At 50.0% G+C, this 26,809-nt stretch overlaps 2 protein-coding genes and 1 long non-coding RNA gene across 4 annotated transcripts in view; 2 read left to right on the top strand and 1 right to left on the bottom strand.

Moving 5' to 3' along the window:
* The window catches only part of SMO (smoothened, frizzled class receptor), a 34,348-nt gene extending 20,438 nt beyond the window's left edge, over positions 1-13,910 (top strand). Inside the window, exons 7-14 of one of the 2 annotated variants that reach the window (XM_083700163.1) lie at positions 120-212; positions 1,778-1,886; positions 4,148-4,333; positions 5,419-5,567; positions 7,248-7,382; positions 8,919-10,186; positions 10,231-12,351; positions 12,764-13,910. In XM_083700163.1, the coding sequence (XP_083556289.1) occupies positions 120-212; positions 1,778-1,886; positions 4,148-4,333; positions 5,419-5,567; positions 7,248-7,382; positions 8,919-9,565 (1,319 nt within the window). In that variant the 3' untranslated portion in view covers positions 9,566-10,186; positions 10,231-12,351; positions 12,764-13,910. Of the gene's footprint in view, positions 1-119; positions 213-1,777; positions 1,887-4,147; positions 4,334-5,418; positions 5,568-7,247; positions 7,383-8,918; positions 12,352-12,763 lie in introns of both variants that reach the window. The other variant, XM_083700162.1, reaches the window with a different exon arrangement.
* LOC310826376 overlaps positions 1-26,809 on the bottom strand; it is a 218,884-nt gene that overhangs the window by 214 nt on the left and 191,861 nt on the right. The window lies entirely within an intron of this gene.
* AHCYL2 (adenosylhomocysteinase like 2) overlaps positions 24,920-26,809 on the top strand; it is a 100,108-nt gene continuing 98,218 nt past the window's right edge. Inside the window, exon 1 of the mRNA XM_083700365.1 lies at positions 24,920-25,452. Coding sequence (XP_083556491.1) covers positions 25,054-25,452 — 399 coding nt within the window. The 5' untranslated portion in view covers positions 24,920-25,053. The remainder of the gene's footprint in view (positions 25,453-26,809) is intronic.

A 26,809-nucleotide genomic window follows, 5' to 3' on the forward strand; every position in this document is an offset into this window, starting at 1 on the left:
TAGTCTTTAAACTTCTTCCAATCTTCTTCTACCGACTCTTCTCCCTGGTCACGGATTCTGCCTTATTATTATTATTATTATTATTATTATTATTATTAATTCTGCCGCTTCCCTCCTAGGTGTGATGACTTTGTTTTCCATCAAAAGCAACCACCCAGGTCTCTTGAGCGAAAAAGCCGCTAGTAAGATCAATGAGACGATGTTGCGCCTTGGTGAGTAGGCTGGACTTGCGTGGCGGGATCTGTAGGTTGTGGGGGGGGGGGTTGGGGAGGGGGGCAGTTCCTGCAGAGAAAAAGGAAGTTGAGACAACATTAATTGATTGTGATTTTATGTAAACTGTGTTATTTTTACTGTTGTTAGCCGCTCTGAGCCCAGCTTCGGCTGGGGACGGTGGATATAAATAAAATTTTATTATTTATTACTCCTGAAGGACCAGCTGCCCTGGACACAGAATTGACTTGCGCCTCCATGGACAGCTGTGAGTCCAAAATGACTCCCAGGCTGTGCACCTGGTCCTTCAGGGGCACAGCTACCCCATTCAGGACCAGGGAGTCCCCCACACCTGCCCGCCTCCTGTCCCCCAAAACAGTACTTCTGTCTTGTCAGGATTCAGCCTCAATCTGTTAGCCGCCAATCTGTTAGAAAGCAAATGGCAGAGGTCAGAGCAGGGGGGGTGCGGGGGGGCCGGCCGCACCGGGCGCAACATCTGGGGCGGGCGGGCGCTCGCCGCCTCCGGAGTCGCCAAAGAGCCTCGGGCGCAGGCTGTAGCAGAGCCCCATGTCTTGCGGAACCGACGAGCTGTGCGCGCGTCCGGGCTGAAGGCGTCCGGCAGGCAGCGGCTCTCAGCGCTCGCCGCGGTCCCCACGCGTCAGGGCCGCGTAGGGCGCGCCAGGCAGCCCCTCCTCACAGCCCCGCTGCTGCTGCTGCAGCTGCTGGGCCATGTTGCATTTTCCTCGCCTCTCTGCCCTCCTCCGGGCAAGCGGCGTCGTTTGGGCGGCAGCGCCAGCGGCAACTCGCCTCAGATCACCTGACACGGACTTGCCGGCGCCGCCATGGCTACCTTACCGTGAATACCCCAGCCCAGGCAGCAGCAAGAAGAAGCTGGCAGCAGCGGCAGGTTAGGGGTTAAAAGGTAAAGGTAAAGGTACCCCTGCCCGTACGGGCCAGTCTTGACAGACTCTGGGGTTGTGCGCCCATCTCACTCAAGAGGCCAGGGGCCAGCGCTGTCCGGAGACACTTCCGGGTCACGTGGCCAGCGTGACATCGCTGCTCTGGCGAGCCAGAGCTGCACACGGAAACGCCGTTTACCTTCCCGCTGGTAAGCGGTCCCTATTTATCTACTTGCACCCGGAGGTGCTTTCGAACTGCTAGGTTGGCAGGCGCTGGGACCGAGCAGCGGGAGCGCACCCCGCCGCAGGGATTCGAACCGCCGACCTTTCGATCGGCAAGTCCTAGGCGCTGAGGCTTTAACCCACAGCGCCACCTGCGTCCCTTGGTTAGGGGTTAGGGGGTGCAAATTACTTGCCTTGCCCCAGGTGCTGACAACCCACGCTACGCCCCTGGGTCAGAGGCCTGTGGGATTCGATCAGTAACTATTGTCAGTGACTCAAACCCAGTCAACGCAAAGCTTTCATAGGAGACACAGTGGCTTGCTCCATATTTCGTAATTCCTCATAGCAAACCCGCCTGACCCCCATGCTCTGGATATCTGCCCCCCTCCATGCCCTGAAGTAGCTGGACGTGTGACGGACTCGAGTTCTTTCTCCCTCCATGGCAGGAATCTTTGGCTTCCTGGCGTTCGGCTTTGTGTTCATCACCTTCGGGTGCCACTTCTACGATTTCTTCAACCAGGCAGAGTGGGAGAGGAGCTTCCGGGAGTACGTCTTGTGAGTAGCGGGTGCCCACCCACGTTCCCCTCTTGTTCCAGGCAGGGGGCCATGGACTGTCTTCATGGGGGGCTCTTTTCGTGGGTGTTCTCCTTTGGGTGCCATTCTGCGTAGCTCAAGATCTGAGGCAGCTGGGTGGCAAAGGCTGGGACTGAGCAACAGTCCAGGGGCATTGTGGGAAATCAAGATGGCGCCTCACGCTCCCAGTCATTGAGCGCTGGGAGTATCGGAGTGGAGGGATTTATAAGGGATTTAAGGGGGCCCTGAAGACCCCTGGAATATGCAAGCCTGGGAAATCCAAACAAACGTCCAACGAAACGCCCAGTTTGAATTGGACACCAGGAAATACAGAATCACAGTATATATATTTTTATTATTTTTTAAATTTATATACCGCCTTTCATTGCAACATCTCAGGGCAGTCCACAGAATAAAATACACAGGCTAAAACACAAGCCAATATTTAAACCAAAACAACAAAACAATAACAAACCCCCCTTGCAGTGAAACTCAGTTTCTTACACACAAATCTTTGTCTGGAACAGCGGTTCTCCACCTGCGGGTCCCCAGATGTTGTTGGACTGCAACTCCCATCATCCGTGAGCTCTGGTCTTGCTAGCTAGGGGTGATGGGAGTTGTAGTTCAACAACATCTGGGGACCCACAGGTTGAGAAAGGCTGGTCTGGAAGAAAGCATCCAAAATACAACAGCGTCAGGGTAAAGGACGCTTTATTTTTAGGCTATGAGTAGTACTTTTTGATACCTTAGCATCTTTCAGCTGGTACTGTTTGGTTTTATTCTCATAGTTGCATGCACCGAAAGTTTAAAACTTCCCTAGGGAACATAGAGCCCCATTACATGCTGACAACTTTTTCAGGTTGTTTCAGTGGAAGGTTATTTAAGCGCTAGCGCTGGAATCGGCTGCAATATGAGTGGGGTCTACCCAAACTGATAATTGCTGCAGATTTAAAGAAATCTCTGTTGGATCATATGAGTTTTAGCCGATGTGTTGGTTAAACAATGAATTGAATTTGAAATTGAAAGGGTGGGGGGAAATAGTTCTAAAAGAAAAAGGCAAACTCTCATTGTTTTTATCAGAAGGATGGGGAATCTGTGCCCCTCCGGGTGCTGTCAGACTACAACTCCCATCATCCTTGACCATAGGGAGTTGTAGTTCACCATCTGGAGTGTCGCAGGTTCCCAACTCTTGTCTAATAGGATTCACACATAATCCCAGAATTCCGACTCCGCTCGCACAAGAGAAAATGTGTCTACTAAGGGGGCGAGCCTTACCATGTCTACTCAGAAGTAAGTCCTATTGAATCGAAGTAGGGCTTCCTCCCAGGTCTGTGTGGTTAGGAGTGCAACCTTAACTTTGCAGCTGCAATCTCTTGAATTTCAAGATAGCTGTTTGGAGGTCTGAGATTTATTCCCCCTCTGCTTTTTACATTTGAGGTATGTGTTTTACAACCGCCTTATTTTTATCATTGTCTGTTGTTTTGAACGGTTTTGAACGCTGCTTTTAGTGCGGTAAACCCTCTCTGGGACCTTAGGGGAAAGGGAGGGCAACAAACAAATTAATGGTAATCATAAGAATCGTAATACAGTCGTATCTTGGATCTCAAACGCCTTGGCTCCCAAACAAATCAGCTTCCGAACGATCGAAACCCAGAAGTGACTGTTCCGGTTTTCGAAAGATTTTCGGAAGCTGAACGTCTGGCGCGGTTTCCGATTGACTGCAAGGACGCTCCTGCAGCCAATCGTAAGCCGCGCCTCTTGGTTTTTGAATGGTTCCAGGAGTCGAACGCATTCTGGAAAGCATTCTGTTCGAAAACCCAAGGTACGACTGTAATGTTCTGCCCCGCCCAGCAAGATTAATCTCTGCTCTTGCCCCCGCGGACGCGGGTGGCGCTGTGGGTTAAACCACAGAGCGTAGGACTTGCTGATCAGAAGGTCGTCGGTTCGAATCCCCACCATGGGGTGAGTTCCCGTTGCTCAGTCCCTGCTCCTGCCAACCTAGCAGTTTGAAAGCACAAAAGTTCAAGTAGATAAATAGGTACTGCTCTGGCGGGAAGGTTAACGTCGTTTCTGTGCGCTGCTCTGGTTCGCCAGAAGTGGCTTAGTCATGCTGGCCACATGACCCAGAAGCTGTACGCCGGCTCCTTCGGCCAGTAAAGCGAGAGGAGCGCTGCAACCCCAGAGTCGGCCACGACTGGACCTAATGGTCAGGGGTCCCTTTACCTTTACCTTGTCCCCCACAGGTGTGAGGCCAACGTGACAATCGCCACGCAGACCAACAAACCCATCCCTGACTGCGAGATCAAGAACCGCCCCAGCCTGTTGGTGGAGAAGATCAATCTTTTTGCCATGTTTGGGACGGGGATTTCCATGAGCACCTGGGTGTGGACCAAAGCTACCCTCCTCATCTGGAAGCGCACCTGGGGCAGGTAAGAGCTGGGCCCAACCAGCCTTGGAAGAAGCCAGGATTTTAATTTTGAGCCCATCCTGCAACTTCCAGGCGCCAGAACCCCAGCTGCTCTACATGGGGCTTCCGGCCGACCTGACCACCCTGACCATTACATAATGCCATTTATAAGACCTCGATATTTTAGTGTGTCAGCAGCTAAACTTTGGAACTCCCTGCCAATTGGCACTCTTTTCGCGGCACTCTTTTCAGCATCTGCTGAAACTATTTTTGTGGTTCTCAACCTGTGCGTCCCCAGATGTTGTTGGACTACAACTCCCATCATCCCTGAGCTCTGGCCTTGCTAGCTAGGGGTGATGGGAGTTGTAGTTCAACAACATCTGGGGACCCACAGGTTGAGAAAGGCTGGGTTAGACAAAAATTACCTGCCCAGCAGTTTAGAAATTTGAGATGCATTTCAATCTTTTTTTTTTAAGTCTGGTTTTTTAAATTTTAAATTCTTTATTGAAAAATATAAAGGACAAAAATACAAGTGCACAAAAACTAAGAAACAAGAAATAGTACGTATGTAGAAAACAAAATTAAAAAAAGAGACTGTGTACGTTACAAAAAAGGGGGACGACGACTTGATATTTGATTTGAACTGATTTTATAATGAATTGATTTTAGATTGCTGTATTATTTTACTGTTGTTAGCCGCTCTGAGACCGGCTTCGGCTGGGGAGGGCGGGGATATAAATATTATTATTATTATTGTTGTTGTTGTTGTTGTTGTTGTTAACCAGACCTTAATCTAATATGGTATCTATAAAAATGAATACCAAATATTGTTAAATTTCACCATGGCAAGTCTACATTTGTGCACAACTTGTTCGTGTGTAGCAAATTTGCACATATCTTCAATCCAATCATTAAAGGGAGCTGCGTTTTTATTTCCCCAGTTTTTAACTTTCGAATGTTTTAGATGACCGTTGCTGCTTTTTCTTAGGGGTGATTTCATTCCTCTTTTTTATTTTTGGTAAACTGCTTCGAGGGTTTTTTGGTATGTTTTCCCCCCGATCAAGCGGCATTTAAATTGCATGAAATAAATAAATTCCCTCCCCGCAGGCTGACTGGCCAGAGCAGCAACGAGCCCAAGAGGCTGAAGAAGAGCAAGATGATTGCCAAGGCCTTTTCCCGGCGCAAAGAGCTTCAGCACAACCCCAACCAAGAGCTCTCCTTCAGCTTGCGGACTGTCTCGCACGAGGGGCCGGTTGGTACGTATGTCCACAGGGAAGGGGGTGCTTTGGGGCTCCATGCCAGTCCGATGGAGGGCAGCCTCCCACAGCCGGGCGCAGGGCCGGATTTCGGTTTGATGAGGCCCTTAGCTACTGAAGGTTATGGGGCCCTTGATAGGTCCACAAAAAATTGGCGTTGTTTTTTGTGTTGAATAGATGCTATACAGTGGTACCTCTGGTTGCGAACGGGATCTGTTCACTTGAACATGATGTTGGTATTGCATATGTCGGGGAACTGCCATCGGAGCCAGAGGGAGAGGGAGGGCTCCAGAGGGGTTCCGGAGAGCGTCCCGGGAGGGAGAGAAGCAGCCCATCTTCTGGGGAAGGAATTCAGCATAGCACCAGTGGAGAAGGGGGACAGATGGGGGAATTGGCGAGGGGGCTCCATGACTCCTTGCCGGAGACCAGCGGGGAGAGCGCGGGTCCTCCGCTGCCCACACCCTCCCGCCGCAGAAGGCTTCCGCGCAGGGAGAGTAGGAGGAGACTAGGCGTCAAAGAGCTTCTTTGCTGGAAGAAGTTCAAGAAACGCCCACCGACGGATTCTGCCAGCGATTGAGACAGCCACAGGTGAGTGGCTGTCCAGACAGAAAGGGTTCACCCAGGTAACCCAGCCAGGTGTGGTGTCGATTTACGCATGAGCAACCCCTAGAACCATTACAGCATACATTTATTTTATTTTAAATAATTTTTTATTCAATTTTACACTATACATTTGAATTCACACATTAATCATCATCATCAACATTTAGGATTCGCTGAATCCTTAGACTTCCCTCTATCCCTCCATGGTTTCCGTTATCAAACTTTTTCTACTGCATCATATTTTTTCTCTATTTTTCTTAAGGTAGTCCATTTTTACCTTAGTTTTTAATACATTACAAGCGTTACTCAAATCCTGCCCAAAGTTTTTAGCTGTTTACAGTGTTCTCTTAAGTAAATTGTAATTTTTCCTCATTCCTTGTTAAAGTTTTGATCTTCCTGGTTTCTGATTTTCTGATTTTCCCAGTCATTTTTGCCATTTCGGCAAATAATAATAATAATAATAATAATAATAATAATAATAATAATATTTCTATCCCGCCCTTCTGGCTGGATTTCCCCAGCCACTCTGGGCAGCTTCCAACAAAAGATTAAAAATACATTAAAACATCTGTCATTAAAGTCATCTTCATCAACCATTTATCTCTTGTCGAGAGTTTTATCTTCTTTCCATCTCTGGGGGTATTGCATAGATTTAAGTTATGTCATATTTAAAGAAACGGACACTTGGTGGAATATAGATGTCTTATTTTTACGTTTTGTCGTGGGGAAATTCTGCATAATTACATACAGAATTGTTTGAGCTGGGTTACAATTCCTGACCCCCCTGAATGTTCCTACATGACTATTTCTTTGCTTTTTTAAAAAAAATCGTTTATTTTTATCATTCTCCCACAAAATTGTGCCCAGTGTGGTTCGCCACAGTATGTATTAACAATTCAAACACAGATTAGAAGAAATATCATAATTGAATGCAACCCAGCCGTCCCACCACAGTGGGCAAACGTTGGCCAAGCTGAGATAATTCTGAGGGGATGCAGGCTTTGAAAAACTCATTGTTTGAAATGTTCTCCCATTCCCCCTTTTATTTATATACATCATTATAATTTTCCCCCCCAGCTGGTTTGGTTTTCGATATCAATGAGCCATCGGGAGATGTGTCCTCTGCTTGGGCCCAGCATGTGACCAAGATGGTAGCCAGAAGAGGAGCCATTTTGTCTCAGGATGTCTCGGTCACTCCGGTAGCGACGCCAGGTAATTCTGCTTATTTTCTTCTTTCTTTCAATAATATTCTGTTCAGCGTATAGACAGAGCAAGGGAAGCAACGATAACAGTACAAAAATAATAATAATACAGGGTGTCTATGGCTGCATTTCACATGGTAGTTTATGACATTTCCCTGATGTTTCCCGGCCTAAACTGTTATTTTTGATCTGAGTGGTTTCACAACCAAATCCTATTCTTCACAGGGAGCTCTGGGAATTGTAGTTCAGTGAGGGGAGCTTACAACTCTCAGTGCCCTTCACCCAGCTCCCAGAATCCTTTGGGGGTGAAGCCATGACGGTTTCAAGCGGTATCCCAGCCCTCAAAATGTATGCTTTGAATGTGGCCTTCCCTGTGATTCCCAGAGTTGTTCAACAACCAATCCCTCTTCTCCGGGAATTGTAGCTCCGTAAGGAGAACGGTAGGGACACATGTGGCGCTGTGGGTTAAACCACAGAGCCTAGAGCTTGCCGATCAGAAGGTTGGCGGTTCGAATCCCCACAATGGGGTGAGCTCCCGTTGCTCGGTCCCTTCTCTTGCCCACCTAGCAGTTCGAAAGCACGTCAAAGTTTAAATAGATAAATAGGTGGGAAGGTAAACGGCGTTTCCATGCGCTGCTCTGGTTCGCCAGAAGCGGCTTAGTCCTGCTGGCCACAGGACCCGGAAGCTGCACGCCGGCTCCCTCGGCCAGTAAAGCGAGATGAGCACCGCAACCCCAGAGTCGTTTGCAACTGGACATAACTGTCTGGGGTGCTTCACCTTTACCTTTTTAATATTTTAGAAATGTACATCCAGGTTTTTTTCCTTTAATTTTTTTTGGGGGCCCCAAGAGAGTGGGGCCCTAAGCTATAGCTTGTTTAGCTCATACGTAAATCTGGCACTGGGACGCTGGTGGCGCTGTGCGTTAAATCACAGAGCCAAGGACTTGCCAATCAGAAAGTCGGCGGTTCGAATCCCCGTGACGGGGTGAGCTCCTGTTGCTCGGTCCGTGCTCCTGCCAAACTAGCAGTTCGAAAGCACGTCAAAGTGCAAGTAGATAAATAGGTACCACTCCGGTGGGAAGGTAAGCGGCATTTCTGTGCGCTGTTCTGGTTCGCCAGAAGCGGCTTAGTCATGCTGGCCACATGACCTGGAAGCTGTACACCGGCTCCCTCGGCCAATAAAGCGAGATGAGCGCCGCAAGTCCAGAGTCGTCCGCGACTGGGCCTAATGGTCAGGGGTCCCTTTACCCTTTTTACCTTTAAGGAGAACGGTGGGGCGGGGAGTTTCCTCATAACTTCCAGCGCCCTTAGCAAACCCCCAGCTCCCAGAATCCTTTGCAGGGGGAAGCCATGATGGTTTCATGTGCCTCCACAGCGCTTTGAATGTTTGGTTCGGCCTGGGAGTGCCGTGAAACGAATCAGCCATCTCGAAGCAAGCAGCGATTTGGAGTTTTGGGGGGGTGTGCACTGGGGTGGGGGGTTTCTGACGGAGGTCCCGTACCCCCCCTAACCATCGCCTCTGCCCTTCCTTTGCCTACCCACACAGTGCCCCCCGAGGAGCGAGCCAACTTGTGGCTGGTGGAAACCGAGCTGTCCGCTCGGCGGGAGAAGAAGCTGAGCCGCAAGAAGAAGAAGCGGCGGAAGAAGAAGGAGGTCTGCCCCATGGGGCCCGCCTATGACCTGGACCCCTTCGCCCCACAGCGCCTCAGCTCCGTCCCCCGCCTCCCCCAGCTCCCCAAGACCAAGTGCTTCGTCGCCAGCGCCAGGGAGGCTCAGGCCCTGAATGACGTCCTTGCGCCCAGGGCCTACCCGGCCTGGCGCCCCGCGGCCCTGCCCCAGGAGGACCCTTTTTCCAGGGGGCCGCCCCCAGAGCACCCGCCGGCCCTCGGCTGCCGGCGGAACAGCACCGCCCTGCCTCCCGTCACCCACCCCTTCTGCCCGGATAACAGCCCCGAGGAGGAGGCAGGACCCGGAAGCGGCGCCTGGTTCTTCCCGGGACGCCGGCAGCCTCTGCCTCGCGGCAGCTTCCCCCAGCCGCCACCCCGGAGCGTGGCCCCGGGGCCTGGCTTTCTGAGCGGCACCCCGCGCAGGGCTCCGCAGGCCCAGGGACGGCGAGGGGAGCTGCCAGCCCCTATGCACTCCCGGACAAACCTCATGGATGCGGAATTGCTGGACCTCGATTCGGATTTCTAGGACCCCCTTTCCAGAGGACTTTGGGGGGACGAGGGATAAGAGGTTTATTTGGTTGTAGAGCAGCCATGATGGGAGAAGCGGACGTTCCCAACTTCTGCCCCCACCAAAAACGGTCTCCTGGGTTTTTGCCCTGCTAGGAGAAGCTATATTTTCCCTGCTGAGATAGCAAGACGGTTTTCTTTGAGCTCTCGTTTCTGACTTTGGTGCAAAAGCTTCCCTTTCTTTCCTTCCCTCCCTCCCTCCCTCCAGGCGAAATCTTGCACGTCCCAACGCGTCTGCCGTTGCCTCGCCGTTTGCTTAGGAAAACAGACGGATCTCCTGAGATGGAGATCGCTGAATGCTTCTTCCGCAGCATGGATCCTGCAGCAGCCACGTGGATCTTGCGGGATATTTATCGAGGGCAAGGGAGGGTTTTTGAGCAGCGACGGGCGCAGTTCCTGTCGGGCAAGATGTTAGAGAGGGTCCTCAAATCTTCTCCCTGCACTTCCAAACAGAACCTCTTCAGGGCTTGCCAATTGGCGCTGACCTGAAGTAGATCCAGGGCCTCTTCCCCGTCGGCGGTGTGTGTGTGAACGCTCCCTCCCTCCTCTTAGTGGGCGCACTGGTTTTTTTGTGAGGTGGGTGCAGAGCGGGGAGGGCCATGTGGTTTATTGCGGGGCCAGAAGGAAGGGCGGTTGGGATCCGTTCTGATCTTGTAGGTGAAGCACCTTTCCCACCTCGTTCTTTCCCGGGGGTCACATGGCAGCGGTGGGTGGAGCCAGTGGCAAAAATGGGCGCAGCAACAAATTTCGCCTTTATACAGTAGGCCGAGCATCATCGTTAGAGTTCAGTGACATGTTTTGGCCGCCCATAAACACGCCAGGAGTGGGGCTGGCCTTGAGGCCTGGGGACAGATCTGAGGGTCAGATGTAGAGGTCTTCAGGGCCAGATTCAGACCCCAGGCCTGAGTTCCTCCACCCTGGTGTAGGATCCATGCTTTGGAGAACCAGCTCTTGCCTTGCACATTTGATGTTTGGCAAATAGGTGTCACAAGGGAGAAGAATATTGATTGGACAAGAAGGAGCACAGCTTGCTGCATGGATGGGTTTGGGTATATTTGCGCCTTGTTGACGGATTCATGCATAAGGCAGGGCTGCAAATCTGTGCCAGAGCCCTTGGATATCGGCTATTGAAGGTTGAATCCCTGGAGAGTCTCCAGTCTGGAGGTTGCAGGCCTGGACCAACTCCTTTCAGCAGGGCTGGGGGAAAGCTGTAGCTTTCTGGAGGTTCCTGGACTCCAATTCCCATCATCCCCTGCAGCACAGGGATGATGGGAGTTGTAGTGCAGCAGTATCTGGGGGGCGCGGGAACAGGAACCCCAGCTCTCCTCTGTAGGACCACTTTGTGTGATCCTTCCAATGGGATTCACCCTACTCTGAGAACATTCCCCATAGAAAGGAGAAATCAGAAGTCTAGGGCTGCTTGGGAAGACTAAAAATCCCAGCATGCAGTGCGTGCCACCTCCGCATTGCCTGTTGGGAGTTGTAGTCTTGATTCTCGTCATTTGTATCGAAGGCCCACTTTGGTCTCGCAACAAGGATGGGGGAAAAGCAACTGTTGTATTAAGTAAACACAAACATCCCGTTGGATGAGAAGAGTTTGGGGGAGCAACGCCGCTCTGGTAACACATTGAAATATTTCTGTTGCTCTTTTTTTAATTCCATGCCGTTCGTTAACATATTGACCTATAAAGCGCAGAGGTGAGTTTTTGTTTAATAGTGTCAGAGCTTAGACTTCGTAGCCTTTTCATAGGAAATGAATTTTAAAAGAGAAAAACGCTACCCAGCAGTCCCTAGTTGGAGGAATAATGCCTTCTGTCTCCTAGTCCCAGGGTGCGTGGCCTGAGGGTCCCCCCCCCCAATGTTGAAGCTAAGCAGGTGTGGGGCTGGTCAGTGTCTGGATGGGAGACTGCCTGGGAATCACCTGTGAGGGAAGAAAAGGTTGACTGGGGGGGGATACAAATTTAAAATATAAATAGCAATTGGAGCAGTCCCTGAAGGACTAACTGCTAAGGGTTTTTGAGGGGGGAAGGTTGAGCTACAAGGGGGGAAATTACCTCTGTTGAAGGCCACAGTCCTGTCCGTATATATCTGGAAGTACAGTCATACCTCGGGTTGTGTTTTTTTGGGTTGCAGACCGCCGAAACCCGGAAGTACCGGAAGGGTTTACTTCCGGGTTTCGGCAGTCGCACATGCGCAGAAGCGCTAAATCGCGCTTTGCACATGCGCAGAGGTGCCGAATTGCAACCCGCGCATGCACGCGCACGGCGCTGTGGGTTGCGAATGTGCTTCCCACACAGATCACATTCGCAACCCGAGCGTCCACGGTAATCCCCATTGATCTAAGAGAGACTCGGTACGCAACCAAGCCCTAGATCTTGTTAAAAAGATCAACCAGTGCAATCTTAGGCATGGTTACTCAGAAGTAAGCCCCATTGAGTTGAATGGGATTTATTCCTAGGAAAATGTGTATAGAATTCACAGCCTTGGTATCTTAATTCCTTACAGAATCAAAGAATTGTAGCGTTGGCAGGGGCCATCTAGTCCAAGCCCCCCGACGGTGCAGGATCCTAACCGAATGCATTTTAATTCAGTGATCTAATTCACTGGCATTGGCTTGCTGTCTTCCTCTTGCCCCCCCCCACTCCCCCCAGTTTCCTTGAAATGCAGCAAACTCTGGTTTGTGCAAACCATGGTTCTGAAAGCAAGGATTGAAATACGATTTCAGATCCCGGTTGGAGAGGAAATGTAATGGTTGTAAGGGGTTACTTGTGCGTAAGTTGCCTGCTAGTTGTGTCAGATTGCCTGGTTCACCATGCCTTGGCTGACAGCCCACACTCCGTGGCCGGTCAGTCGCTTGCAGAATCTGTCAGTGGGCGTTTCTTGAACCTTTTCCAGCATAAGAGCTGTTTGACGCCAAGTCTCCTCCTATTTTCCCTGCGCGGAACTCGTCTGCGCAAGTAAGGGGAAGGCAGGGGTGTGCCAACGCTCTCTCCACTAGTCTCTGATGCAGGGTCTTGGAGACCAGTCTCCAATTCCTCCATCTCCCTCCCTTCTCTACTGGTGTTGCGCTGAATTCCTTCCCCCCTGCTGGTCCCCTCTCCGGCATCGCTCTGGAGCCCTGCCTCCGCCTCTTGCTCTGATGTCAGTTCCCTGACAGGAAACAATGGCTTGCCCAAGCCATGTTTGGTCACTGTTGGTAAGCTGGTTAGCTGCAAACCAGAGGTGCAAGTTTTCCTTCTGCCTCTGATGTGGAGTGGGGAAGAGGGGAATCAGTGAATTATGGTCACTGTGGCTTATTCTTACCACTATGAGCCTTGATTTCTTAACTGGCCCATCTTTATTCTAGTAATTCTAAATCAGGGGTGAGCAAATTTTTCAGCAGGGGGCCGGTCCACTGTCCCTCAGACCTTGTGGGGGGCCAGACTATATTTTTGAAAAAAAGTATGAATGAATTCCTATGCCCCACAAATAACCCAGAGGTGCATTTTAAATAAAAGGACGCATTCTACTCATGTAAAAACACGCTGATTCCCGGACCGCCCGCGGGCCGGATTGAGAAGGCGATTGGGCCAAATCCGGCCCCCAGGCCTTAGTTTGCCTACCCATGATCTAAGTTCAGGGTACCTATACTTAACACGGAATTTGGGAGAAAATTAATTGTGCTTTGGCGGTTCAGCTGCGATCGTTGCATTGCAAGCAGTTAGACTAGCTCTACAATTCTGTGACACCCTTCCTCAGAAAACCAGGCCATTTGTTAAACAGTGTGAAGCTGCCAGCTCTTTCAAACAAAGAAATTTAAAAGTTCTGGGGTACAGTATTTCGAGTGGGTGGGATTTGAACCAGCACAAAAAGAGTTTTGTTCACCCGAGATGCACAACTGAAAAAAAGAGGAGTGTGTTTCATCTTGCTTTTGTGGCAGTTGACGGACGGAGGGGGAGGACCAAAAGGTATTGATTGTGACATGTACAGCAAAGAATGGAGAAGAAAACTGGTCTCTGCCCCCAAGGACCTTACAGTCAAGAACGAACTGCTGTTGGGGCATCACAGCTTGCTTTATAAATGTCATTCCCACCAATATGGCTGATGTTTTGATGGGGTGGGCTTGGGGTGGTGTTTGTAACCAGAAGGCTGATCTGTGCTGTATTTTTTTAAGTCCTAGTCTAGGCTACTGAACTTGGGTAGGGTTAAGACAAGACCCGTACATTGTAAGCGAGTAAGCAACCAAGTATCTGGCGGAGAAAAGGAAGAAATCGTATATTTTCAATACGCAGCTGTCAAATAAATATTTACTGTTTTATATTCCAGTTGATTTCTGTATGCTTGCACGAAAGTGGGAATGGGGTTGGGGCTGCTCCGATGGGAAGGGAGGCATTGCGCTGCCCGAGCCTCGCCACAGCCGCCGCTCTCGGCCCTCCTCCTCCACCTTCCATGCCTGACCCACTGCGCACTGCTTCCCCACCACCACCGCCGAAGAACCCACAACTCAGGGGCTGCCCAGGCTCAGGGAGAAAGGAGATAGAAGCCTTGGAGGAAGGGGGAACGTGGCGGTTGAGGTCAAGGCAGCAAATCGCCATCGCTGCAGCATTCAACATCCTGAACATGTCGTATTTATTTATTTATTTGAAGTGTCCCCGGATTCATTGGAAAAAAACCGATAGCCTTACGATCTCAAGAGCTTTTCTTTCCACAATGGAAGAATTCTAGAAAAGGACATAGCTCAGTATTAGAGGTCCCAGGTTCAGTCCCCAGTGTAGACATCATTGGGCAGGGTGGAGCGGTGGTCGAGATTCTTAGACTTGTAAGGCTGGGAAGAGAGAGACAAAGGGGAGATCTTCCTTGTGAGGTTTCTGCCAGCAGGTGGCAGCGCGGAGCTGGATTTAGCTGCCTTGCTCCTTCGAGAGCGAGGAACTGGATGTGTCTTCAAAGCAGTTCCACCCTTTTAACAGAGGGCAATTAGTTGTCTTCAGACTACATGGACCGTTTGTGAGCTGCATTCATGGCCACTCTGCAGATCTGGCAGTTATCGGCGCAGAAATCTGAGGCAGAAGGTTTGCAGTGGCACAGACAAGCAGCTGACGGGGGCTTAAGACAGGGGCCTTGTGGGGTGGCCAACATGCTGCGGTCCGCAGATGTGGCTGGCCTGCAGCTCCAATCAGCCGCAGCCAATGAGACCGATGGCAATAACAACAACAACAACAATTTATTATTTATACCACACCCATCTGGCTGGGTTTCCCCAACCACTCTGGGTGGCTTCCAACAGAATTTGTTGTTGTTTAGTCGTTTAGTTGTGTCCTCCTCTTCGTGACCCCCTAGACCAGAGCACGCCAGGCACTCCTGTCTTCCACTGCCTCCCGCACTTTGGTCAAACTCATGCTGGTAGCTTCGAGAACACTGTCCAACCATCTCGTCCTCTGTCGTCCCCTTCTCCTTGCGCCCTCCATCTTTCCCAACATCAGGGTCTTTTCCAGGGAGTCTTCTCTTCTCAGGAGGTGGCCAAAGTCTTGGAGCCTCAGCTTCAGGATCTGTCCTTCCAGTGAGCACTCAGGGCTGATTTCCTTCAGAATGGAGAGGTCTGATCTTCTTGCAGTCCATGGGACTCTCAAGAGTCTCCTCCAGCACCAGAATTCAAAAGCATCCATTCTTCGGCGATCAGCCTTTATGGTCCAGCTCTCACTTCCATACATCACTACTGGGAAAACCATAGCTTGAACTATACAGTCTATTAAACATTAAAAACTTCCCTAAACAGGGCTGCCTTCCGATGTCTTCTAAAAGTCTAGTAATTGTTTTTCTCTTTGACATCTGGTGGGAGGGCATTCCACAGGGCAGGCGCCACAACCGAGAAGGCCCTCTGCCTGGTTCCCTGTAACCTCACTTCTCGCAGGGAGGGAACTGCCAGAAGGCCCTCGGAGCTGGACCTCAGTGTCCAGGCTGAGCAATGGGGGTGGAGACGCTCCTTCAGGTATACTGGACTGAGGCCATTTAGGGCTTTAAAGATCAGCACCAACACTGAATGGATGATGTTAGCAGCCTGGATAGCTCGGCTGGTTAGAGCGTGGTTCTGATGAACGCCAAGGTTGCAGTTGTGTTATAAGAAAAGACTGCTCCTTTTCCCTTATGGGGTACCCAAGAGCCCATATAGAGTCCTTATGTAGGTTCTCTATCGGTAGGAGAAAATAACAAGAAGCCAACCAGAGAATATTGAGAAGCAAAGCAGCTAGTAAGCCTGATCTGTATTTAACTGTTGCAACAGGGTCCTCACTCACCACACGCAGGAGGGAGGAGGAACCCAGAACAGTGGTGTGCAAGCCCTTAAATAGACTTTTGAAATTGCCCACCCTGTAGCCCAAGACCAACCCCCAAAACATCATACATACATCACAGAAGGGGCGGTCTACAGCAGAATCCTGTCTGCTAGGGCACCTAATAATGGTCACTGATTGCTTTTACCCGGGCATTCTGGCCATCCTTTTGTGATGGTAAATACTCAGTTCCTGACTCCAGGTCACAGGCTTACCCTATTCATACACAGGTACGCCCTTAAGACAGGATTTGTGAGCAAAGACACAATGGGGAGGTTTCCCCATTTCCTTCCTCCTTGCAGAGAAACAGTGGAGTTCAATTTGGGAGAGTCAATATGGTTTCAGGATTGCTCTCCTGTACGATTTCAGACACGTGGTTTATATACTTATGTATGTGTGTGTTTGGGACGCAGGTGGAGCTGTGGGTTAAAGCCTCAGCGCCTAGGACTTGCCGATCGAAAGGTCGGCGGTTCGAATCCCTGCGGCAGGGTGCGCTCCCGCTGCTCGGTCCCAGCGCCTGCCAACCTAGCAGTTCGAAAGCACCTCCGGGTGCAAGTAGATAAATAGGGACCGCTTACCAGCAGGAAGGTAAACGGCGTTTCCGTGTGCAGCTCTGGCTCGCCAGAGCAGCGATGTCACGCTGGCCACGTGACCCGGAAGTGTCTCCGGACAGCGCTGGCCCCTGGCCTCTTAAGTGAGATGGGCGCACAACCCCAGAGTCTGTCAAAAATGGCCCGTACGGGCAGGGGTACCTTTACCTTTACCTATGTGTTTGCCTTGTAAATTTATGAACATATGAGACCTTAGATGCTGCTCCAGAGAAGCGGACACGGAGCAATGGATCCAAACTACAAGAAATAAGATTCCACCTAAACATTAGGAAGAACTTCCTGACAATAAGAGCTGTTTGACAGTAGAATTTGCTGCCAAGGAGTGTGGTGGAGTCTCCTTCTTTGGAGGTCTTTAAGCAGAGGCTTGACAACCATATGTCAGGAGTGCTCTGAGGGTGTTTCCTGCTTGGCAGGGGGTTGGACTCGATGGCCCTTGGGGTCTCTTCCAACTCTATGATTCTATGATTCTATTCTATGATTCTAGAATTCCTATTCACAATCCCCCCCTCTGGGGCTATCATTTTTCCTGAAAAAATAATAATTGCCCTATAAATAATAATCTGAGTTGTTTTGTAGAGGGTTGGACGGGTTTATCCTCGGGGTCTATGATTCCAACTCTACCAATCTCTGATTCTGTGTGTGTTGTGATCTGACAATAGCTGGAGCTCAGCACATTGGCTAACGCTAAGGCGTACTAACAAGCTGTAGGTGCAGAGGCAGCCGACAGGAGTTCTCATGAGAATTTGTGCCCCCAGGCCAAATGCAGGAAGAGTCACGCCTTGACATTGCCGTTGTGAAGGGAAGCAAAGAACATGGGAAGGACTCAGTGCTGACAACACTGCACTAGATGGACAAGTAACCCAACTAATTACAAGGCACCTTTTGCCTCCTTGAGGTGCTGTTTGTTATGTACTGAAGTTCTCACCCTGGGCCAGCAGGGGGAATACCGCAGATAGTTTTCACTCAGGTCCACATATGCAAATAAGGGATTGAAAGTGACGTTCAGTGATTGGATAGTTACAGAAAGTTGTTACAGTTGCGTTGTAGTTGAGCTCTATATAAGCAGGTTGGCTGAACCCTTCAGTTCAGTTCAGTTCTGGCCTGTGAATAAACAAGAGCTGTTTGAAGAATCGCTGTATCGTCTGATATGTTCACCCACAACTTAACACTGTTAGCCCAACTTTGCAAGGGTATTGCTAAGTACAGTGGTACCTCAGGTTAAGTACTTAATTCGTTCTGGAGATCCGTACTTAACCTGAAACTGTTCTTAACCTGAAGCACCACTTTAGCTGATGGGGCCTCCTGCTGCCACCGCGCCGCCGGAGCCCTATTTCTGTTCTCACCCTGAAGCAAAGTTCTTAACCTGAAGCACTATTTCTGGGTTAGCGGAGTCTGTAACCTGAAGCGTATGTAACCTGAAGCGTGTGTAACCTGAGGTACCACTGTACTGAAGGCCGAGGTCCAGTAGTTGTAAGTTTCATACAGTGTGGACACACTAATTTATTTATTTGCACAAATACGTATGTACTGCCCACTCACATAAGATAGGAAGGCAGACCGCAAAAATGCAAAAAAAGTTAGAGACTGCAGAAGCAATACGGAATAATAAGGACACAAAAAGAGGCCATCTAGTAAAGCATTTTGTTCTCTGGATGCCTGCAGAACTTGCAAGCAAAACCTGAGTATGACAATCCTCTTTTAAAGCTGTCCAAGTTAGTGGCCATCCCTGTCTCCAGTGGGAGGGAGTTCCATAGTTTCAACACTGCACCTGTGTGAAGGACTTTCTTTTCTCTGCCCTGAGAATCTCCCAACATCCCACTTCCTTGGAAGTCCATGTTCTTGCCTTGGCAGCACGTATACTAAAATTTGATGGATGTTCATGCAAAGCTTCTCTCTCTGCTGCCTCCATGCAGTGCACCATGTTGCAGACTTCTCTTTTGTCTAAGCCCGTGATGGCCAAACTTGGCCCTCCAGCTGTTTTGGGACTACAACTCCCATCATCCCTAGCTAACAGGACCAGGGATGATAGGAATTGTAGTCCCAAAACAGCTGGAGGGCCAAGTTTGGCCATCAGTGGTCTAAGCGAAAAGCCCCCCAAGTGCTGTGCCCTTTCCTCATAACCAAGTCGCTCCATCCCCTCGACCACTCCTGTTTCCCTTGCCTGACCCTGTGATCGAAATTTTTAGGTCTTCTTGTTGTTTAGTTGTTTCGTCGTTTCCGACTCTTCGTGACCCCCTGGACCAGAGCACGCCAGGCACTCCTGTCTTCCACTGCCTCCCGCAGTTTGGTCAAACTCATGCTGGTCGCTTCGAGAACACTGTCCCACCATCTTGTCCTCTGTCGTCCCCTTCTCCATCTTTCCCAACATCAGGGTCTTTTCCAGGGAGTCTTCTCTTCTCCTGAGGTGACCAAAGTCTTGGAGCCTCAGCTTCAGGATCTGTCCGTCCAGTGAGCACTCAGGGCTGATTTCCTTCCGAATGGAGAGGTTGGATCTTCTTGCAGTCCATGGGACTCTCCAGAGTCTCCTCCAGCACCAGAATTCAAAAGCATCCATTCTTCGGCGATCAGCCTTTATGGTCCAGCTCTCACTTCCATACATCACTACTGGGAAAACCATAGCTTTAACTATACAGTCTATTAAACATTAAAAACTTCCCTAAACAGGGCTGCCTTCCGATGTCTTCTAAAAGTCTAGTAATTGTTTTTCTCTTTGACATCTGGTGGGAGGGCATTCCACAGGGCGGGCACCACCAGTGAGCACTCAGGGCTGATTTCCTTCAGAATGGATCGGTTGGATCTTCTTGCAGTCCATGGGACTCTCAAGAGTCTCCTCCAGCACCAGAATTCAAAAGCATCAATTTTTCAGCGATCAGCCTTCTTTATGGTCCAGCTCTCACTTCCATACATCACTACTGGGAAAACCATAGCTTGAACTATACGGACCTTTGTTGGCAAGGTGATGTCTCTGCTTTTTATTATTATTTTAGGTCTTAGATATATGTTAAATGTTCATAAGTGTACCAACCAAGCACGTACATAGATCAGCACAGGAAGACCGACCTGAAACCATTTTTGATTCCCAAACTGACCAAATGCAAGGTCAAAGGAAAATGGAAAAGACTGAAGCTGACAGACTATGCAGAACTGGACAGACTAACTGGGGAAATCAGATATCTTCGAGACCAAAAGTTCATCGAGGACTGGGGGAAATTTGTTGAATATCTGAAAAGAATCTGTGATGTGCGAACAACGCTAGTGGGGTTTCAAGAAGCACTGTAAAAGCTGAGATATATTGTTAAAAAGAAATAGAAGTGGGAGAGAAGTTTAATGGCAATATAAACAGAAGAAATGCGTAATTGAGAGATAAATATGGATGATTGTCAGAGAAGCCGAAGGAAGTCCAAACAGAACTAAAACTGTGGAAATTTTGATAAGATTGTATATTTGTGTTGAAAAAATAATAAAAATTATTTTTTAAAAAACAAAGGAAAATGGAAAAGCCTCCCCATTGTCTTTTCCTTCACAAATCCTGTCTTAAGGGCACATTTAAGATACGAATAGGGTCTGAGCTTGTGACCTGGCTCAGGAACTACGTAAGTATTTATCATTACAAAAGACTGGCCAGGCTCCTCAGGCAATCCAATCAAGTGACCATTAAATGGGTAATCTGTCAGACGAGATAAAAACGCACTCAGATTTCTGCTGTAGACCGCCTTTTCTGCGATGTAGGTATGATGTATCTGGGGGGTGGTCTTAGGTTACACCCCTTCTGTGATGTATGTATGATGTATGGAGGGATGGTCTTGAGCTCCAGGGCAGGGAATTTAAAATGTCTACATAAGGCCTTGCGCGCCATTGTTCTGGGTTCCTCCTCCCTCGTGCGTGTGGTGAGCGAGGACCCTCTTGCAACAGATCAGTAAAGATCCAGCTTACTAGCTGCTTTGCTTCTCAATATTCTCTGGTTGGCCTCTGTTATTTTCTCCTACCAATAGGGAACCTACGTTAGGACTCTATATGGGCTCTTGGGTACCCCATAAGGGGGAAAGGGGCAGATTTTTGTTTACAACAACCCTTTCCCTTGGCACATTGTGGCCGTGCAAAGGGAGGCCTCGGTTTCTCCTAGGCCACTGGGCTTGCCCACATGCCACAAGCCTCTCTCCACCTGCGCATGTTTTTCTCCACTGATGTCTGAACTTTCCTTCCCGCGCCCTCGCTTGGCAGAGCTGCCTGTGTGTTAGAGAGAGATGTGGGTGTGAAGGAACGGACGCATTGCTAGACAATATCTGTGAAGCAGAAGCCACGGGGAGGGTTTTCCACTAAAGATGCTGCTCCTCTGCTGCCACGGAACTGCGCCATAAGCCCTTGTGAGTCATCTGCCTGGGACGTTGTGTGCCTGCGGTTCTGCTTCTAGGAACGCTGGCAAAAAAATAATCCACAGATTTCCCCTCACTTTCCAGAATCTCTGGTGCGATTGGATTCTTATGGAGGCTGTGGGTTGTTGTGGTGGTGGAGTCTGTCTGAATAATAAGAATAAGAATAAGAATATTTATTTATACCCCACCCTCCCCGGCCAGAGCCGGGCTCAGGGTGGCTAACACCAATAAAATCACAGTAAAACCATAATAGGAGTTAAAGGGGGGGGGGGCAAATTAAAATACAGTGGTACCTCGGGTTAAGTACTTAATTCATTCTGGAGGTCCGTTCCTAACCTGAAACTGTTCTTAACCTGAAGCACAACTTTAGCTAATGGGGCCTCCCGCTGCCGCTGCGCCGCCGGAGCATAATTTCTGTTCTCATCCGGAAGCAAAGTTCTTAACCCGAGGTAATATTTCTGGGTTAGCGGAGTCTGTAACCTGAAGCGTATGTAACCTGAAGCGTATGTAACCCGAGGTACCACTGTACAGGTTAAAATGCAATTTAAAATGCAGCCTCATTTTAAAGTAGCTGATAAATAAGGCCTTAAGGGGAGGGAAACATAAGGGTCAGACTGAGTCCAAACCAAAGGCCAGGCGGAACAGCTCTGTCTTGCAATCCCTGCGGAAAGATGTCAAGTCCCGCAGGGTCCTAGTCTCTTGTGACAGAGCGTTCCACCAAGTCGGGGCCAGCACTGAAAAGGCCCTGGCCCTCGTTGAGACCAATCTAACCTCCTTGAGGCTCGGGACCTTCAAAGTGTTGTTATTTGTGGACCTTAAGGGCCTCCGTGGGGCATACCGGGAGAGGCGGTCCCGTAGGTACGTGGGTCCTAGGCCACATAGGGCTTTAAAGGTCAAAACCAGCACCTAATCCTGACCCTGTACTACACCGGGAGCCAGTGCAGTGGATGATGCCAAGGATGGAATATGAGAGAGAGAGAGAGAGAGAGAGAGAGACAGACAGACAGACAGACAGACAGACAGACAGACAGACAGACAAAACAAAGAAAAATTTCCTTCCAGTAGCACCTTAAAGACCAACTAAGTTAGTTCTTGGTATGAGCTTTCGTGTGCATGCACACTTCTTCAGATACAGACAGACAGACATTGATAGAGATATAGCTAGAGGTATTTGTTGTTTAGTCGTCTTAATCGTGTTTGACTCTCCATGATACCATGAATCAGAGCATGCCTTGGAAACACTTTATTCTCAAAGCTTCTCCTTTTTTATCTCCACGGAGTTTTCTTGGCAGAATACTGGAGTGGATTGCCAGTTCCTTCTCCAGGAGCTGGTGTCAGCAACCTTTTTCAGCCGTGGGCCGGTCCACCGTCCCTCAGACCATGTGGAGGGCCGGACTATATTTTGAAAAAAAGAAATAAAAATGAACAAATTCCTATGCCCCACAAATAACCCAGAGATGCATTTTAAATAAAAGGGCACATTCTACTCATGTAAAAACACGCTGATTCCCGGACCATCTGTGGGCCGGATTGAGAAGGCGATTGGGCCGGATCCGGCCCCCAGGCCTTAGTTTGCCTACCCCTGAGATAGAGGTATAAAGGTAAGGTAAAGGGACCACTGAGCATTAGGTCCAGTTATGGCCGCCTCTTGGGTTGCGGCGCTCATCTCACTTTATTGGCCGAGGGAGCCGGCGTACAGCTTCCAGGTCATGTGGCCAGCATGACTAAGCTGCTTCTGGCGAACCAGAGCAGCACACGGAAACGCTGTTTACCTTCCCACAGGAGTGGTACCTATTTATCTACTTACACTTTGATGTGCTTTCGAACTGCTAGGTTGGCAGGAGCAGGGACTGAGCAATGGGAGCTCACTCTGTCGCGGGGATTTGAACCGCCGACCTTCTGATCAGCAAGCCCTAGGCTCTGTGGTTTAATCCACAGCGACACCCGCATCCCTAGCTAGAAGTATAGATATAAATAGCTATACAGAGGTTTAATTATTTACCATTTTATTTATTGAATTTGTATACAGTGGTACCTCGGGTTACATACGCTTCAGGTTACATACAGTTCATGTTACAGACTCTGCTAGCCCAGAAATAGTGCTTCAGGTTAAGAACTTTGTTTCAGGATGAGAACAGAAATCGTGCTCCGGTGGCACAGCGGCAGCAGGAGGCCCCATTAGCTAAAGTGGTGCTTCAGGTTAAGAACAGTTTCAGGTTAAGAACGGACCTCCAGAACGAATTAAGTACTTAACCCGAGGTACCACTGCACTGCCGCCCATCTATAGATCTCAGGGAGCTCCACAGCATAAAAATACAAGGCGAGGCGGAAAAAGCTTCCTCAAGCTTCAGCTTTGAATTCTGTTCAAGGTGTGCAAGAGAAACGAAGATGGAGAAATTGCTTGGGAAATTGATAGGACTTTGGGAGGCCATGTCAATGGGCCAGGGGCCAGGCTGGGTATAAGGAAGGGACCCACATTCTGGCCAAAAGACTCTGGGCTTAATGGTCAGTTGAAAAGGTATTTTACAGGAGGATTCGGGAAGACCACGTTGTAAATGTGTGGGGCAGAGAAGAGGGGCAAGGCCATCTCCCTGCCTGCACCCCGCTTTTGGCCTTTTATTGGGAGCTGAAGTGAGAGCCAAAGACACAAAATGCATAATAAAAACAACAGATAATAACAATACAAAGAAGATACATAATAAAAAATCAGGAGCAATAATGAAACAGTAACCCCCTCCCAGAGCTACCAGACCCTCCAAGTGTCCCTAATTTCCAGGCACAGTCCCAGATATACAGAAGACCTCTTAGTTCCTGATTTTTTTCTAGAGACAATTTTTATTAAAGAGTTTATTGGTTTTCAAAAGTACATGCATTGTCTCTTTTTTCCAGGTCGTTGTCTTTTCTACAGAGGTCCCTATTTTCATCAGAGGAATGTTGGGGGGAGTATGAGATATATTAAGAGCTCTAGGCAGAGAGAGAGAGAGATGTTATTTTTTTAATTGGGTTTTATGAACAAGAATGTTATACAAATATGTATACCAAGTTTTCCAATGTCATCTGCATATCACAAAACAGCATAATAAATGTGGATAAAAATATCTACAATATTACGCATAGGTAAACTCGGCCCTCCGGATGTTTTGGAACTACAACTCCCATCATCCCTAGCTAACAGGGTCAGGGATGGTGGGTGGTGTTGTTTAGTTGTTTAGTCGTGTCCTACTCTTTGTTACCCCCTGGACCAGAGCATGGACCAGAGCATGGACCCCCTGGACCAGAGCATGCCAGGCACTCCTGTCTTCCACTGCCTCCCGCAGTTTGGTCAGACTCATGCTGGTAGCTTCGAGAACACTGTCCAACCATCTCGTCCTCTGTCGTCCCCTTCTCCTTGTGCCCTCCATCTTTCCCAACATCAGGGTCTTTTCCAGGGAGTCTTCTCTTCTCATGAGGTGGCCAAAGCATTGGAGCCTCAGCTTCAGGATCTGTCCTTCCAGTGAGCACTCAGGGCTGATTTCCTTCAGAATGGAGAGGTTTGGTCTTCTTAAAATGGAGTTGTAGTCCCAAAACATCTTGAGGGCCGAGTTTGCCTATGCCTGTAACAACATGTTCCATTATTAGTGGTCAACGTATAAGTTCTTGATTCATGAATTGGTCTAAGTTCCACCTTTCTCAACCTTTGGGTTCCCCAGATGTTGTTGAACTACAACTCCCATCTCCCCTAGCTAGCAAGGCCAGAGCTCAGGCATGATGGGAGTTGTAGTCCAACAACATCTGGCGGACCCACAGGTTGAGACCCGCGACTCTAAACAATTAGGAAGCAAAAGCGGGGGCGGGAGAGAAAGAGACGTTAAGAACTCCAACCCCCAGCGTCCTCTGCGCGCCCCCTCCCCGCCCCGCGATTGGATCCCGTGCTTGGCCCGCGGCGCCTGCCGGGAGCGGTAGTCCTCCTCCCCGCAGCCTCCCCCCCTCCGCCGCGGACTGCATGTCCCGTGAGCCCCCGCGCGGCGAGGCGGCCGCGAGTGGGCGGGGCTTCGCCTGAGGGAGCGAGGGCGCGCGTGTCCGCCCGGCCGCCAGTGTGTGAGGCGAGAGCCGGCGGCGTCGTCGTCGTCGTCTTCCTCCTCCTCCTCCTCCTCCTCCTCGGGCCCCGCTGAGGCGGCGATGATGTCGGTGCGCGTGGCGGCGCCTCCGGCCGTGGAGCTGAAGGAGCTGGGCGGCGGGCCGCTGGACAAGGCCGGAGGCGGCGGCGGCGGCGGAGGGGGGTCCGGGGCCTGCGCTCAGGCCGCCTCCGCGCCGCCCAACCCGGCGCCTCAGCCGCCCGCCGAGTCCGGCTCCGGAGGGGGAGGCGCGCCGGCCCCCGCCAAGGCGCCTCAGGCTTCGGCCATGAAGCGCAGCGAGCCCGCGCCGGCTGCCTCTCGGGCCCAGCAGCAGCAGCAGCAGCAGCCTCGGCTGGCCGGCGACGGGGGCGACAGCAGCGGCGGCGGCGCGGGCGGGCAGCTGGGCGAGGCCCTGGTCAGCCCCGACGGGACCGTCACGGAGGCGCCGCGCACCGTCAAGAAGGTACCTCGCTCTGAACCCCTTGCAGCGGGTTGGGCTAGATGAGCCCTGGGGGACCCTTTCCACCCCGCCCTCTCCTACCCCCGGGTGCGCGTGTGTGAACGCAATCCGGAGGCAGAGGACTGGATAGAGCGTGGTGCTGATAACGCCGAGGTTGCAGGTTCGGTCCCCGCAGGTGGGGTTGTCATATGTCCCTTTTTTCCCCCAGGACACGCCCTCTTTTTAATGGGTAGAGTCGCCATAGAGACCCATAGTTAAAAGTAGAAGTTGGCAAATGTGTCCTCTCTCTATATATATATCTCTGGTGACAGAGCGTTCTGCCACGTCGGAGCCAGTGCTGAAAAGGCACTGAACTGTAGAGTCGGAAGGGACCGAAAGGATCATCCAGCCGAAATCCCTGGAATGCTGGAATATATATATATATATATATATTGCTGGAATATATATATATTGCTGGAAAATATATATATTGCTGGAATATTGCAGGGGGTTCGGCTGGATGATCCTTCCTATCCCTTCTAACTCTACAGTTCAGTGCCTTTTCAGTACTGGCCCCGACTTGGTGGAACGCTCTGTCCCAAGAGACTAGGGCCCTTCGGGACTTGACATCTTTCTGCAGGGCCTGCAAGACAGAGCTGTTCTGCCTGGCCTTTGGTTTGGACTGGGTCTGACCCTTATGTTTCCCTCCCCTTATGGTTTTGATCTATGGGCTACTTTAAAATGAGGCTGCATTTTAAACTGTATTTTAAATTGGTTCCCCCCTATTATGTTTTTACTGTGATTTTATTGGTGTTAGCCGCCCTGAGTCTGGCTCTGGCCAGGGAGGGCAGGGTATAAATAAAAATTATTATTATTATTATTATTATTATTATTATTATTATTATTATATGATTCTAAGAGCCTGGCTGCGGGATCAAGTCCCAGTGGGCCTCACCTTAAGTCCAGCACACTCTCCTCACCGTGGCAAGACAGATTTCCTGCATTGCAAGGGGTGGGCTGGACTAGATGGCCGTTTGTGATCCCCTACGCACCCTGCAGCTGATTCTATGACGAAAATCCCTCTTTTGCGTGTGGGTGGGCACAGCCCTGTCCTGTTAGGTTCAGGTGCTCAAAAGTTCCAATTCTTCCTTTTTCTTCACCCTTCCTTCAGCAGGGCTTTTGTTCTCCTGGCTTGAGAGTTGTAGGAGGGAAGGCCAGCCCCCTGGGTCCCTGCAAGCGCAATAATAGTAAAATTAATTTAAAATTATTATTATTTATGTGCCACCCAGCTGACTCTGTTGCCGCATCTGCTCTGGGTGGCTGGCAACAAATGAAGTGCAGGCTGCTCTGCCAGGCGGCCCTCTCCCCATCAGTGGCAAAG

This window comes from Podarcis gaigeae (assembly GCF_964106915.1).
Source record: "Podarcis gaigeae genome assembly, chromosome: 10".
Lineage (NCBI taxonomy): Eukaryota > Metazoa > Chordata > Lepidosauria > Squamata > Lacertidae > Podarcis > Podarcis gaigeae.